Genomic DNA, 14,589 nt, shown 5'->3' on the forward strand with positions numbered 1-14,589 from the left:
TCTCCAATTCTATAGAGGAAGGAAGTACTCCCAGGCTAGGAGGTAGTGAGGGCAAGTTCCAGGGAGGAAATAGCAATCCAGATTCTGCTAGTGATCAACAACATGACTTGAATAAGCAACTTAACCTCTCTATCCTTTAGTTTCTTCGAAAAATGTGTTCCTTCTTCCTGTTTCTCCTACAGAGTAGTTTCCAGGACAGAATATGATAGATGAAAAAGTCTTTAAAAATATGAACCAACCATACTATATAATCAGGTCTTAGGACTTTTATATTTTTAAACCAATCTAGAGATAGTGTACAGAAACCTTTGAATCAAAAGGCTGTTGGTTATTATATTTTTGAACATTAGTGATTTATGAAAATGCTTTGTCTTCATATAATAACAGTATTGAAGTCATTGCTACAAAATATTAATACAGCAGAATCAAGATGAATATGCGGCTCCACGTTAATGGGAGGTTGAAGGTCATATTCTTCTGCTTTCAAGTGAGGTCTGAATAATAGTTACCTTTAAAGTGGTTTAAACTTGAGATTTTCCTTACTAATAGAAGAAACAAATTGAAGAAACATTGTGCTTACAACATTTCTGAAAGCTTTTCAGAGGAAGCAGCTGTGGTTTCTTTAAACTCCCAAGTCTATTATACAGGTTAGCAGTGTATTTTATAATGAGTTCTAGACCATTTGCCTTTCTCAGGAAATTAATATCGAGATTTTTTTTTTTTTGGTCTTTTTGTCCTCAGTGGCTGTGTATAAGGTTTTCCGATTTAGTGAGTTTGGGTAACCCATAAACATGTTCATTCAATGTTGTTCAGCTATAAGTGAGTATTTTTTAAGACATTGTCTAAATGTGTTTTCAACAAATGCTTGGTGAATTTTGAGATTAAAACATGCACTTCCTTAGTAAAACAGCAGATGATGTACATATAGTTTTACTTTATGGTGAATAAATACCTATAATGAGTAAAACAGTATTTTAAATAAATTTGACTATAGTTTTAAACCATTGGAATTTCAAAATATTGTTTTAATTTTTTTTCTTCTCTTAACCCCTATAGGAGTTTCAGGGGGGGAATCAATGGATTCAGGAAGCAGTGGGAGTTTGGAGAATACCGTTAAATAGGGTCTATTCTGATCGGCTGATTCCAAAGATAAACATAAGCAAGAAAATGTCCACTTCAGCAAACCCACCCCACATCCTGGAAATACAAGAGATTAAGAAAAGCTGTGGCGACAAACAGGTGGAAACCACAGTCGACAGAATAAAAATGGCAAAGAGCATCAAAGAAAAACAAAGCAATGATTTAGAGAAACTGGCCTTTAAAAGGAAGGCAGAAGGTGAAGAAAAGCCAGCTGGAAGGAAGGAGGCAAAGATCATGGAACTTGACAGCCCATTGATCACCCTGCCTCTGCCTCACATCCCCTTAAAGAGCATCATGGATGTGGAAGTGAAGCTGGTCTATGTTGATGAAGAGGATGTGAGCTATGAGTTTGTAGAGTCCTTCACATCCACTGGGATTCAGCCAACATGCCAAGAGGCTGAAATAGTAGACCCTTTGCATGGACCTAATTTCAACTTTCTGCCTCAGATTGACAAATGGCTTCAAGTAGCCTTAAAGGATGCCAGCTTGTGCTACAGACAAAAGAAATACGCCGTGGCAGCAGGACAGTTCAGAACAGCACTGGAGGTATGGGATTAGAGATAGATTGGTGAGAGGAGGCTGTGAAATGAACAGGTGTGATTACATGGAGCAGCTCTGATCATACTGTAATGAATAGTGATCATGGGGTGAAAGTATTGAGTGACATGAGGATTATGTGGTTTCCCAGTTTACATAAAGCAAATAAGATATGCCTGCAAATTTAAATGCCTGTGTGCACTTGACATACCTCATGCTTTTTCTCTGATAACAAACCTTGAAGTGGATGATAACATATAAAAAAGTGCAGTTGGTTTTGTAATTTATACCTATAAAAGCCATAACGTTTTAGTATAGCGGTGGTGGGTAGAATATAGATTTTCTAGACATAGGCAGTTAATAAGTATATGAATTGTCCCCTTTTGATGTAGTCTTCATGATTAAATGTAGCCATCTTTATTTTTTAGTATTGGCTGGTAATTTATATATGATACTTATTAAAAACAAAATGACACCATTTTACTTTATCATCAAAATGCACTTTCCTTCCTAGCCTAGTGAGCTTTGTGAATAATTATTTTTCTTTCTGCAGGCAGGTAAGTTGGTCAGTATCCTATATAATTAAAGGCTAATATAACAAGTGTCCCCACAGGTGGGAGTTCGACCGACTGGGAGTTAGACTTGCGCTGACCACCAGGGGGTGACAGTGGCAGGCAGCCAGGGGAAGGGAGGCCCCAGCCAGTAGCCCATTAGGGACCCTACCCATGCACAAATTTCGTGCACCGGGCCTCTAGTGTTGGTATAAAAGAAATAGCCCATGGACTAAAATGAACTTGAGAATCACCACTAAAACACAAACAGTGGTAGGAAAATTTGCTTCATCTCTTGACTCACTAATTCTATAAAAGGATCAAAGTGTATAACTAGAAGTCCCACTAGCCTGGCATTATGGGTAACTACATATTTCATTAAATACAAAAAATATCAATGCATTATTTATATATGCCCTGGTGGCCACTGGAGATACTATAAATGAGGCAAGACATGGTTTCTTTCCTTTAGTAGTCTGATGAGGGGAGACAAACCAGTAAACAGTTAAGTAGAGGTGGCTTGAAGGAATAGAGATTGATCTACCATGGGAGAGGGGGCATAGTCAGGAGTCAAGTGTGAGATGTTTGTGATGGAGATTTAAAGAGTAAAGAATATCCACTCTTACTTGCAGATTAAAGTGACTACATCTACAATGAATTATTAATGGACTAGTACCAGATAATGGTGCCCCTAAATATTTAAAAAGAAACTCTAAGTGCAAAAAGAGAGGCCCAAAGAGAGATGAAAGGATGAGGTGGAGCACAAATAGATGCATCTGTAAATATTTCTGTCCATAAGGGGTTATCTACACAAGGAAGGGAAGGGGGGGTGTACTGTGTAAAAAGTGCCCAAATAATCAAGCTATCCACACAGCACTGAGAGCCCTCTGCTGTCCTCCGACCTGAAGACCAGTAGCCTCTGGCTGAGGAAAGGATGTTAAAGAAAGACTTCAGAAAGACCCTTGGGCACTTCTGCTAGGGCCATTTTCAGCTGAAATATTTTTTGTGGGGGGAACATGAGGGCATAGTTAAAGGTGCAATTTTATAGATATAAATAGTCATTTTGTCGATTAAAAAAAAAGAGGCATAAATAAGAAAGGATATAAACTTCCAATTAAGCCGAGGTAGACAGAAAAGCTATCTGCATTAACTTGAAGAAACTAACCAGTTTTTCCATAAAACCTGGTGTTCAAAATTGTAACATTTGAATCAGGTTTTAATGATCCCAAAACGTAATTGTACTAGAAAATGTGTTCTGACTCTCTCTTATGACAGTCATTCTCTACCCCCACCCCTCATATCTCTCTCTCTCTCTCTTCTCTCTCTCTCTCTCTGCCCAACCTCCACATCCCCCCCACAAAGTTTTAGGAAAGTATTGGATGCTGACACTAATTACTGATAATTAACAAAGGTAATTATTTTGAGACCAAAGCTTAGCTTAGACATCTGTTGGGAGTTAACTTTGAAATCTCACCTAGAATGTCTCTTAATAAGCTAAAGCTACCAGAATAGAAACAATTTTTAACTTCTTTAACCCTTTCTTCTCCTGATTTTAACTTCTCCTAAATTAAACTTCTTCAATACTGAGTATTCTCAGGGATCACTTAATCATCTCTCTCTTTTCTTTGGTCCTAGCATGGCTTTGAATAAGATAGGATGGATGACAAAGACAAAGGCATAATGATAAGAATCATACCTGAAAGATAGATGCATCAATTACTATTTATTTGAGTGTGTGTAAGTTAGGATTAGATTTGGCTGCAAGTGACAGAAAACCCAAAATAACAGTGTCTAAAGCAGGAGAAGTTTATTTTTCTTTCACGTAAATGTAGGTAGAGGAGGGCAGGTATGGTGAGATTATCAGGGTGTCAGATTATATTCTTTAAGATGTGCTTTGACCTCATGACCCAAAATGGCAGCCCCTATTGTTGTCATCGCATCCACAGTCTAGCCAATCAGAAGAAGAAAAGGAAGGACAGAGGCACGTTGTGTCTCTGTTAGCACACTTCACACGAGTTGCACACACATTTCCATTTTTGGTTTCATTGACCCAATGTAAAGCATGTGGCCGCCCAAAAACCTACAAGAGAGACTGAAAAATAATTGTCTTTATTCCAGATGCTCCAATATTCAGGCCCTATTACTGAGGAAGAGGGTAGAACAGATAATACTGAGTGATAACTAGCAAGTTTCCATTACAATGCTTGTTTCTTGAGAGGCATTGTAAAACATACAAATGTTTGCCAAATGGGTGTTATAAAGACAGCTGGTAGGACTACACAGAAACAGAAAAGTAAAAAGTGGGAAAGGCCCTGGACATTTGTAAATATTTATTAATTGACATGATAATTTCCAGTGCATCTAATAATCCCTTTAGGAATATTATGCTTATGTGTTAGTTTCCCTGTGCTCTTGACAAAGTATTACTCATTTTTATGATAATACTAGAAGCCCGGTGCATGAAATTCATGCACGGGGCGGGTTCCCCTCAGCCCAGCCTGCACCCTCTCCAATCCGGGACATCCCTCTCACAATCTGGGACCTGCTCACCTGCCTGTCTGCCTGATCGCACCTACTGCCCCCCCTGCTGGCCTGGTCACCCCTTAGTGCCCCCCTGCTGGCCTAGTCACCCCTTACTGCACTCCTGCCAGCGTGATCACCCCCAACTGCCCCCAACACCAACCTGGTCGCCCCCCCTCACTAACCCCCTGCCAGCCTGGTGGCCCCACGCAGCCTGCTGCTCGGTTGTTTGGTCACCCCTCACTAACCCCGCTGCTGGCCTGGTCACCCCATACAGCCTGTTCGGTGGTCCATTCGGTTGTTTCAGATGCGATGGTCACTTAGCCTTTTATATATATAGACTGGCCCCATGTGGTTGTATTTGCATTATATGCAATACACACTCCTTTCAATATATGGCTTAGCTGTTAGGAAAAAAGTAGGAAAAAACTAATTAATAAACAATCTAGCTTCCCTTTCATAGGAAGAAGAAAAATCTATATCATAAAAGGCCTGTGGTTGTCATGCTGTCATGACCAAATGAGCAGCGGCTCTCACATTGGGCAGGGTGGAGCATGAGCCACTAGCGGGGGAAAGCTAAGAGCAGTGGAGGGTGAGGTTCAAGCTACAAGTGGCGATGGGCTGAGTGTGGCCAGCTGAGGCAAGCAAAGTAAGCTACTCATGCACTATTTCATGTGCGCTGGGCCTCTAGTTATTAATAAAGACCTATAAGAAAACTTGAAGGTGTAAGAATGTACTAATCAGGTTTTTCTTGTCACTTACAGAAAAAACACTCATTATAAAAGGTTCTTCTAAGTTTGTGGCATGCAACCTAAACAATATCATTTCAATCTTACTCATAGGATCTTAGTAATTAAGAGGCTTCCACCTTTTGAATTAGAATTAGATCTATTAGTATACACACGCTTCAAAATCCACAGCTTCAAACAATCCCATTGAGCCAGCTTATCCTTCACCAAATGGAACTTTCAATTCTGATTTTATCACATAGGAACCCCGTGGCTTAAAGTATTAATCTTAAAAAAAAATATTTTGGTGCTTCAGTCACTGATCTGTGAAGTTAGAGTAATAACTCACATTTATGGAGCTCTTTCTACAGGTCAGATGTCACTATATTTTACATTCTGGGAATCTTTACATTCATTATTCCATGAATCCGTGCACCGTTAGGGTCCTTCGGCCTGGCCTGCACCCTCTCGCAATCTGGGACTCCTTGGGGGATGTCAGACTGCGGTTTTGGCCTGATCCCCGCAGACCAGGCTGAGGGACCCCACCAGTGCACAAATCCATGCACCGGGCCTCTATATGCATATAAGATATTTGATTAATCTCTTCGTGCCCTACCCTCCCCCTTCCCTCTGAGATTCATCGGTCTGTTTCATGTTTCCACGCCTGTGTGTTGAGTATCTGCCCCCTGATGATCAGTGCTCGTCATAGCTACTGGTTGAACGGTCACTGAGGCTTTTATATAGAGAGATTTTATTCTCACAACAAGCTTATGAGATGGGATGATTATTATTCTTATGTTACTAATGAGAAAACTAAGGAAGAGACAGGTTAAGGAACTTTCTCAAGGGTCAACAGTTAGAAGCAGTAGAGCCAGGAGCTAATCAGAGTGATGTGGTTCAGAGCTCACCAGCTGAACCATTATGCCTGTGCCACTCTAAGTGTGACTTTGTTGGAAAAATAGAATTTTGGACTGGGCCCTACCTGCAGAATCAGGATCTGCATTATAACAAGATCCCAAGTGGTCCCTGTGCACATTGCAGTTTGAGGAGCATGGCACTCTATAATATGCCAACATGGAACCGATTTGCCCTCCAATTAAAACTTTGCAGCTGGGTCCCTCATTTAAAATGCTCTATGCCTCTCACTAGTTTCTGATGAAATAATTCCCTCTTAGGCAGTTTTTTCTATAACAATGGTTTAGAATTTTGGGATTTCAAGGACCCATAATTTTTTTTAAATTAAGGAGGAGGACTGCTATTGTATTTGTAGGGACATTACAAAAGTTACCATCTATTAGCACCATTATTTCATAATAAAAATATGGAGTAATTTAAGACCAATGAGGTAAAAAGAAAATAGAAAGAGCATATTCTCCAAAAGAAGGATTTTAAAAAGTAGATCACATTTTAATTTGATGAAAAGTTGACTAAATTGTCTTTACTTTTTATTTCCCCTTGGAGATCAGTAAGGCATCAGTCTGAGAACCAGCTTGTGGGAATCACTGTTCTAGAACGTATTCCCTTTATGGTAAACGTTAGGTATCCAGGACGAGTGAACCTGCACAGAGCCTTCTTATGAGATTACTTTCCAGGGTAATGGAATTTGGTATGAGGCAGGTCCATTTTGGAGCCCATCCAAGGGGGCTTATTTAATGAAGTAGCAAAGATATCTCATTATGGGTCAGCCTCACCTATAATTGCTCTGCTGAGAATAATTCTGTAGCAAATCTCTAGGGCATGAAAATGTGGACATCCCAGAAAGCTTAATTTAAATGGATTCTAACACAGATAGTTCCTGGTGCAACATGATCAAGAAATCAAGAGCTCACCAAATTTTCTGAGTGCCTGAGCTGTCTTTTTACACATCTGTGACTTTGCATGTAGATTCAGTATGCACTTCTTAACTCCTGCTGGGGTCCAGGCCCTTTAATTCAGATAAGCATCAGAGTAACCCTAAAAGACAGATATCACCCCCCTTTTCCAGAAAAAGAAACTGATGCTCTAAAAATGTTTGTTTTTAAAGCAACAACTTAAAGTGCCACAGCTAGTTTGTGGCAAGGCTGAGACTAAACTGAGGTGCCCATTCACATCTAGAATTCTTACACTATGCTTTTCATACGTTAACGTGTGTAATAATTGCATAGGAATATTGTTAAATATGCAGATTCTGGTGGGTTAGGTCTGTGATGGGAAATCAGATACCTCATTCCAAATAATCTCCCAAAATATGTCCTTGCTACTAGTCCAGGGATGACTTTGAGTAGCAAGGATTTGTGTCACACTACTGGTAGGTTTGAAAATGCCTATCATGGTCCCTCTAGCAAGTTAGCAGTAAATACTTCCATATTATACTTAGCTCACTCAGCCCCGGGGGGCCACAGGGACCCAGAGCTGTGTTGGACAGAGCACCAAATTTTGCATTAGATTATCTGTGTTTCACATGGCTTCGACTTTGAACAACTTTCTTAACCCCTCAGAACACCATTAAGTAGGAATGATAATAACTAATGCCCAACAGCAAGGATTGCTTGTTGTAAAGCAAGATGAACTCTAAATTCATGTATAGGTTGTCATTGTACCTCTTAAGTACCCCATCTCTCTGTACAGTATTATTTAAAATAAAACTTTAGCACTCTCAAAGATTTTTCCCAATTCATTGTTTATCGTCATTGTTTTAATCCATATCTGTTTTCCCCTTTGATTAATATTAAAAATGTATTATCTTCTTTTAATGATACTTGAAATTTAATCAGAGCAAAGGGTCAACATAATGGATTGCTTTCTATTCTATCAATTATCTAAATCAAACACTATTTTGAACTATTAGGTGCTTTTGATAAAAATATAAGATTTTAATGCACAAATTGTTGTGCTAGAAATAGTTTATTCTGTCTTAGTTGTCAGGTACAAACTGATTGTTGAGCTTGGTATGTTGAGGATTAAACATTTCAGATTTTAACTTAATTTTTGCCATCTTAGTTCTATCCAGGGACACCATAACTAATAAGTTTTAATGATAAACATGATCGCTTTAATGCTGGCAAACTTACATAACAGAAAAATACAAAATGGATATCTCTCATAATCTCAAAAAATGAAATAGTAAAATTAGATATATCCCTATAATCAAATTCTAGGTAAAACAAATCTCTAGAAAAACAGGATTTGCCATTATAAGAAAAAAGTATATTGATACCACTAACATTTACCTGCTGTTTCAGCCTGATAGAGAGCTAGATGCAAGAGATCCAGATATAAATAAAACCCAGTCCCTGCCCTCAAGGAGTCAGAGATTAGAAACGAGGAATTGGGTCACTGCCCATGTTCCAGAACTCCATTTGCATTTTCAGGTTACATATTTTTTCTTTTTTAATTTAGTGTGTTGTTATCATTTATATCTCAAAATATTTTTTCTGAAATGTGTCCTTTAAGTGGGCATTGAAAAGGACTTCTTACATATTCCATTGTAATTTCATTAACTCCAGTGACCATCATCCTGACCCCCGTGGAATCTAAAAGATTTAAGATACACAAAGGAGAGCTGATTTTTGGTTAAAGGAATAACAATATTTTTTAGGATGAGTATTATTAAAAAGAGATGGGAAATGGGAAGAATGTCTAAGGTGATTCCTCAGTTTGATGGGCCCTTGTTACTATTGAGGCTTTCTATCCAAATGACTGGGATTTGACTCATCTGACTCCCGTTAAGCCCTCTCCCTGTCCTGCACATGAACAGTCATTGATTGACACAGCAAAAAAAAAAAAAAAAAAAAAGCAACAATTCTTACGTGTGCTCAGCACCCATAACATGAGGGAGGAGGAATTGTGGGATTGGATGTGGGAGAATCAAAAGTCAGGGAAGAGTGGAAAAGGGGTGCAACTGAAGGTCACAAGGCAGGCACTGAGTATCTCAAGGAGTACTGAGTTGCCCATAGAGGTAAAGTGTGGGAGAGGGGTGAGTAGAAGAATTTGTATCACTGTACAAATGAAAGAATTACATTTTATGAAACTCATAGATTCCTGACATAATTACAGTCACCTAGGGAAAGTATTAAATTTTACTAGTATGGAAGCCCAAATTCTCTCTCATAGAGTCTGATACAATTGTCTGGAGTTTAGACAATGACCATGCCTGGGGCACTGGTGTTTTTAAGTTTCTAGGTCATTTTATCGAGAAGCTAACAGTTGAGAACTGCTAGCATAGAAGATGGTCATCACTTCCTTCTCTTTTAAAATCACCTACAACTGGTATTATCCCACATATGCCTTTTTAAAGAGAATTAAGAGAGCTAATATCTAAACATTTTAAAGTTACTAAAAATATCAAGAAAGCCAGAAGCAGAGGTGAAATTGGAAAGAGAAGTGGGATCCTGGCTGGGTAGCTCAGTTGGTTAGAGCATGGTCCCAATATGCCAAGGTTGCAGGTTCAATGCAATCAATGAATCCATAAATAAGAGTAACAACAAAGTGTTTTCTCTCTCTTTCTCTCTCTATCTCTATCTCTCTCTCCTCTCTCTCTCTCTCATTAATAAAAATGTCTTTTAAAAAAGAAAGGGAAGATGTGGGCACAGGGTCCAAAATATTTACTTTGGAAAGAAGAAGAAAATTAGAATGTAGAGTGATGGGTTTATTTTTACTTTTTAAAAGAATATGTACACTGGGCGTGATTATATTGGAAATGCCCATAGAGAGAGACAATAAAAGTAATGAAACAGTGATTGGCAGTGTGAGATCTCCAGGGAAGGATGAAAATATCAGGGTCTGAAGATAGAAGGAAAGGGTTAGATTGAACATATGGAAACCTGATCCACTGAGATAGGCAGGGAGACTTTTTTCTTTTTCTTTTTTTATCATCCGACTTTTATTTATTTATTTATTTTTTTAAATTTCTTAATTAAGGTATTACATATGTATCCTTATCCCCCCATTGCCCCCTACTCATGCCCTCACCCCCCTGTTGTCTGTCCATTGGTTAGGCTTATATGCATGCATACAAGTCCTTTGGTTGATCTCTCCCCCTTACCCCCACCCTCCCCTACCTTCCCTCTGAGATTTGATTGATGCTTCTCTTTCTCTGGATCTGTTTTTGTTCATCAGTTTATGTTGTTCATTATATTCCATAAATGAGTGAGATCATGTGATATCTATCTTTCTCTGAATGGCTTATTTCGCTTAGCATAATGCTCTCCAGGTCCATCCATGCTGTTGCAAATTGGTAAGAATTCCTTCTTTTTTATTGCAGTGTAGTATTCCATTGTGTAGATGTACCACAGGTTTTTAATCCACTCATCTGCTGATGGGCACTTAGGCTGGTTCCAAATTTTAGCTATGGTGAATTGTACTGCTATGAACATAGGGGTGCATATATCCTTTCTGATTGGTGTTTCTAGTCTTGGGATATATTCTTAGAAGTGGGATCACTGGGTCAAATGGGAGTTCCATTTTAGTTTTTTGAGGAAACTCCATACTGTTCTCCACAGTGGCTGCACCAGTCTGCATTCCCACCAGCAGTGCACGAGGGTTCCTTTTTTCTCTGCATCCTGGCCAGCAGCAAAATCTCAGACATATACCGAAGTAATTTCTTCACCGTTACTGCTCCTACGGCAATGGAAACTAAAGAGAAAATAAACAAATGGAACTACATCAAAATAAAAAGCTTTTGCACAGCAAAAGAAATCATCAACAAAACAACAAGAAAGCCCACTGCATGGGAGAACATATTTGCCATTGTTATCACCGATAAGGTTTAATCTCCAACATTTACAGGGAACTCATACAACTTAACAAAAGGAAGATAAACAACCCAATCAAAAAATGGGCAATGGACCTAAATAGATATTTTTGAAAGAAGACAAAGGAAGGCCAAGAGACATATGAAAACATGCTCAAAGTCACTACAAATCAAGGCAGGGAGACTTTTTATGGGTAGAGGGTAAGTTGAGAGAATCCTTAGCTTAGAATTTTTAATTGAGTTGGAAGCAATTTAGGGATTTAAGACTTGAAACCAAAGACTGGCCAGACAACAGAGACAAATTAGACAAGGACTAAATAGGATTAAGGCAGAGCATTTGGGGCCTCTCTAAGGAGAAGGACCAGGAATCTATGACAGTAACAAGCTGCAAAGTTATAGGATTTTCTACAATGTGTCTCTGAGAATCCAAAAGTTTTGAATAACTCAACTTGAGTTTTTAATGAGAAGGATGAGAGGGCAAAACTACAGGGTGTCCCCAAAAATGTATAGACACTTTAACAGCTGATAGCTGTTAAATTAAAATGAAAATGTATTTTAATAAACACTGCCTTTATATTTAATCAAAGTGTGTGTATACATTTTGGGGCACATTTTACACTATCTTTAATGTAGAAAGAGTGGTTATAATGGTGCACTGTGGGTCTGGGAGGGGTAGGAAAGGACAGAAGAAAGCCATCAGACTGAGAGGACATGGCATGCTTCAGGGACTAAAGTCTATTAGCCTGAGTATAAGGAAGTGAATGAGCTGAAAGGCTAGGTTTGGTCAAGAAGTAGTACTGGAGTATAAGATTTGAGATGTTAAATTCCATGGGATGTGGTAGCTAAATCAGAAGAAATTGATGAGTTACAGGGTTTAAAAAAAAAAAGTCATCGCAGAGCACAGGATACTAGTGGATGACTGCCGAGTCCTTCAGTCGATAACTGAAGTCACTCAGGACAATCCTGGGGCAAAGAGCTAAGAAGACCAATGTCTAGGTGTCAACATTTAGTGAATGTGGAGAAATCTCAGAGGTCTGGAAAATGACACAGTTAGGGTAGAATAGCTAGATGACAGTGTTCTGCAGTAATGTGCTAAGGAACAGGAAGGACAAAAACTTCCTTGTGACAGAGGCTATAAGGAACATGGACTTCTTAGAGAGTGAGCTTAATTTGAAGAACTCGGAGAGAATATTCAACCTCTTGATTAACTAAGTGTGGTGATTGGTTTACAATGGGAGGGATCATGCATCATAGTGGAAGCTGTGGAGGGCAGATTTCAGAGGGGAAACCACAGAGCACAATAACAATGAAATTTTGGGGATGTCTTGTTCAAAGAAGGGTTGAAATATGCTTGGGGTGGCAAGTATCACTTATCCCTCTCTTCCATCCTGACGGGTCTGTAGTCTAGCCCAGGGCAAGGTCATATGTCATCCACCTGTGCTCCGGCTTCTTGGAAAGCTCAGCAAGCCTTAGTCTGAAGGGGGAAAAGATGAAAGAGGTTTCCATACACAGCAAAAAATAATTTCCTTTTTTTTTGTCACTGCGCCCTTTTTTCCTATATATGTACAGCACTAATCAAAAAAACAGCACAGGTTGTTACAATTAAGTAAACTGGTACAATGATAAATTGATTTTAGAATACACCTCTAAAGTTAGTCAGGGAGGTTGTTTGTATATTTTGGCATGTTCATTTATATTTATTGGATTTTCCTCTTGTTTTTAATATTTGAAATATTACTGAATAATTGTTTATGACTAGCCGGGAGGAAACATATCAATACATATAGTGGTAATCACATCTTTTTAATGAAAGAAACATCAGCCTAATTTACTTTGAGTGTTTAAAAATTAATTTAAAATATTGATAAATAATAATTCTCAGTGGCTTTGTTACCACCCTGTGTATGTGTGTTCTCTGTGTTCTCTGTGCCTTTGGGACACTCTTATTTGGGGTGTTTCCCAGAGCCAGCTTTTAGATAAGGGTGATAATTATTTGTTGCCATGCAAAGTTTTAAACACAACAAATAAGCGTTTTTATATATCAAGCAAAATGGTGAAAAATGAAAATTAAATAAATAATAATTATTCTCACTTGTCAGAGCCCTAATAATGTGTAAATGTCAAAAGCCGGTCACTTCACACCAGTTAATTCTTTTGTTTTTATCTTAATCATTTTATAACTAAACGTTCACTCAGCAGCAGACCAAATTAAGATGCCAGAGATAGTTTAAAGTAGCCCAAGCCTGATACTAATCTCAAATTAGGAATAAAAGGAATGTCCTACCATTTGTATGGGTTATGGGAACAGCAATCAAATAGCCACTTAAGCAAAAGAAGTAAAATATTATGCTCTCTAACACTGGGAACATATGTCATCGCAGAGCACAGGAAGCTAGCGCTGGCACTCAGGGGCCTGCTCAGCATTTCTGGCTCCCACAGAGAGTTTTTTTCACAGATACTTTAAAACTGAGTTATTGTACATTTCCCTCCACCGTAGTGTCATGAACACTGAGGGTGCATTCTAAAGCAGGTCCCAACTGCTAAGTGATGGATTTAGGCAGAGTTTTCCGAGGGGGCGTCCAGAGAACACGAGCTTCCACATGGGGATGTCCATTTAAGGCATCACACAGTTGCTGCCACCACCACTTGTTAATTTAGGCTGTCAAAAGAGGAATATGAAGAAAGGAAAACGAATGCCAAGAAACTTAGCTGCAGCTAGAGGGAGGTGTAGGTGGCTGTGATGGGTTTTTGACCTCTACTTAAAAGCGTCCTGATGACAGTAACACGCACAGTGGAATCCTCAGCTCGCTTGTCAGCTCACCCACACACAGCGTTGACTATCACAAGTGGGAGCTGTTCTGTGCCACTCACTGCTTTGTTTTACATATTTTAAATGTATCGCTTAGTTTTGTATAGGTAATATGTTCACACAGTTCAAAATTGAAGAGGTAAAAAATTGTATGCAGTAAAAGTCTCCTTTCCACCTCAATCCTAAACCACCTGGTTTCCTTCTAAATGGGCAACCATTGTTTATCTTAAAGTTGATAAATACAAGCAATATGTTAGTATATAATATTCTTTCTGTAACTTGATTTTTTTACATCAAAATACATCTTAAGGGTTATTCTCTAGCAGTGTTTATCATATTTCTCCTGGTTTTTTTTATTGCATAATATTCCACTATATTAAAGATATATTCTCCATTGATGAACATTTGGGGCTTTTTTTTCCCCAGTATTTTCTTCTTAGGAATTGTGCTGTAATCAATACCTTGTATATGTGTCATTTTGCAAGAATGCAGGCCTTTCCTTAAATCAAATTCTAAGAGTTTTACACATTTCAAACTTTAATAGACATTACCAAGTTGCCGATCCATCAGCCA

General features: G+C 38.6%; 1 protein-coding gene across 1 annotated transcript in view; it reads left to right on the plus strand.

The window, feature by feature from the left end:
• Positions 1 to 1,073: 1,073 nt before the first annotated feature.
• The window catches only part of SPATA16 (spermatogenesis associated 16), a gene marked incomplete at its 3' end in the record, with an annotated part of 197,479 nt that continues 183,963 nt past the window's right edge, over positions 1,074 to 14,589 (plus strand). The window contains 2 exon segments of the mRNA XM_080658440.1: positions 1,074 to 1,115; positions 1,117 to 1,686. Of these exon segments, the coding sequence (XP_080514566.1) occupies positions 1,077 to 1,115; positions 1,117 to 1,686 (609 nt within the window). The 5' untranslated portion in view covers positions 1,074 to 1,076.

The sequence above is a fragment of the Plecotus auritus genome (assembly GCF_963455305.1).
Source record: "Plecotus auritus genome assembly, chromosome: 2".
Taxonomy (NCBI): domain Eukaryota; kingdom Metazoa; phylum Chordata; class Mammalia; order Chiroptera; family Vespertilionidae; genus Plecotus; species Plecotus auritus.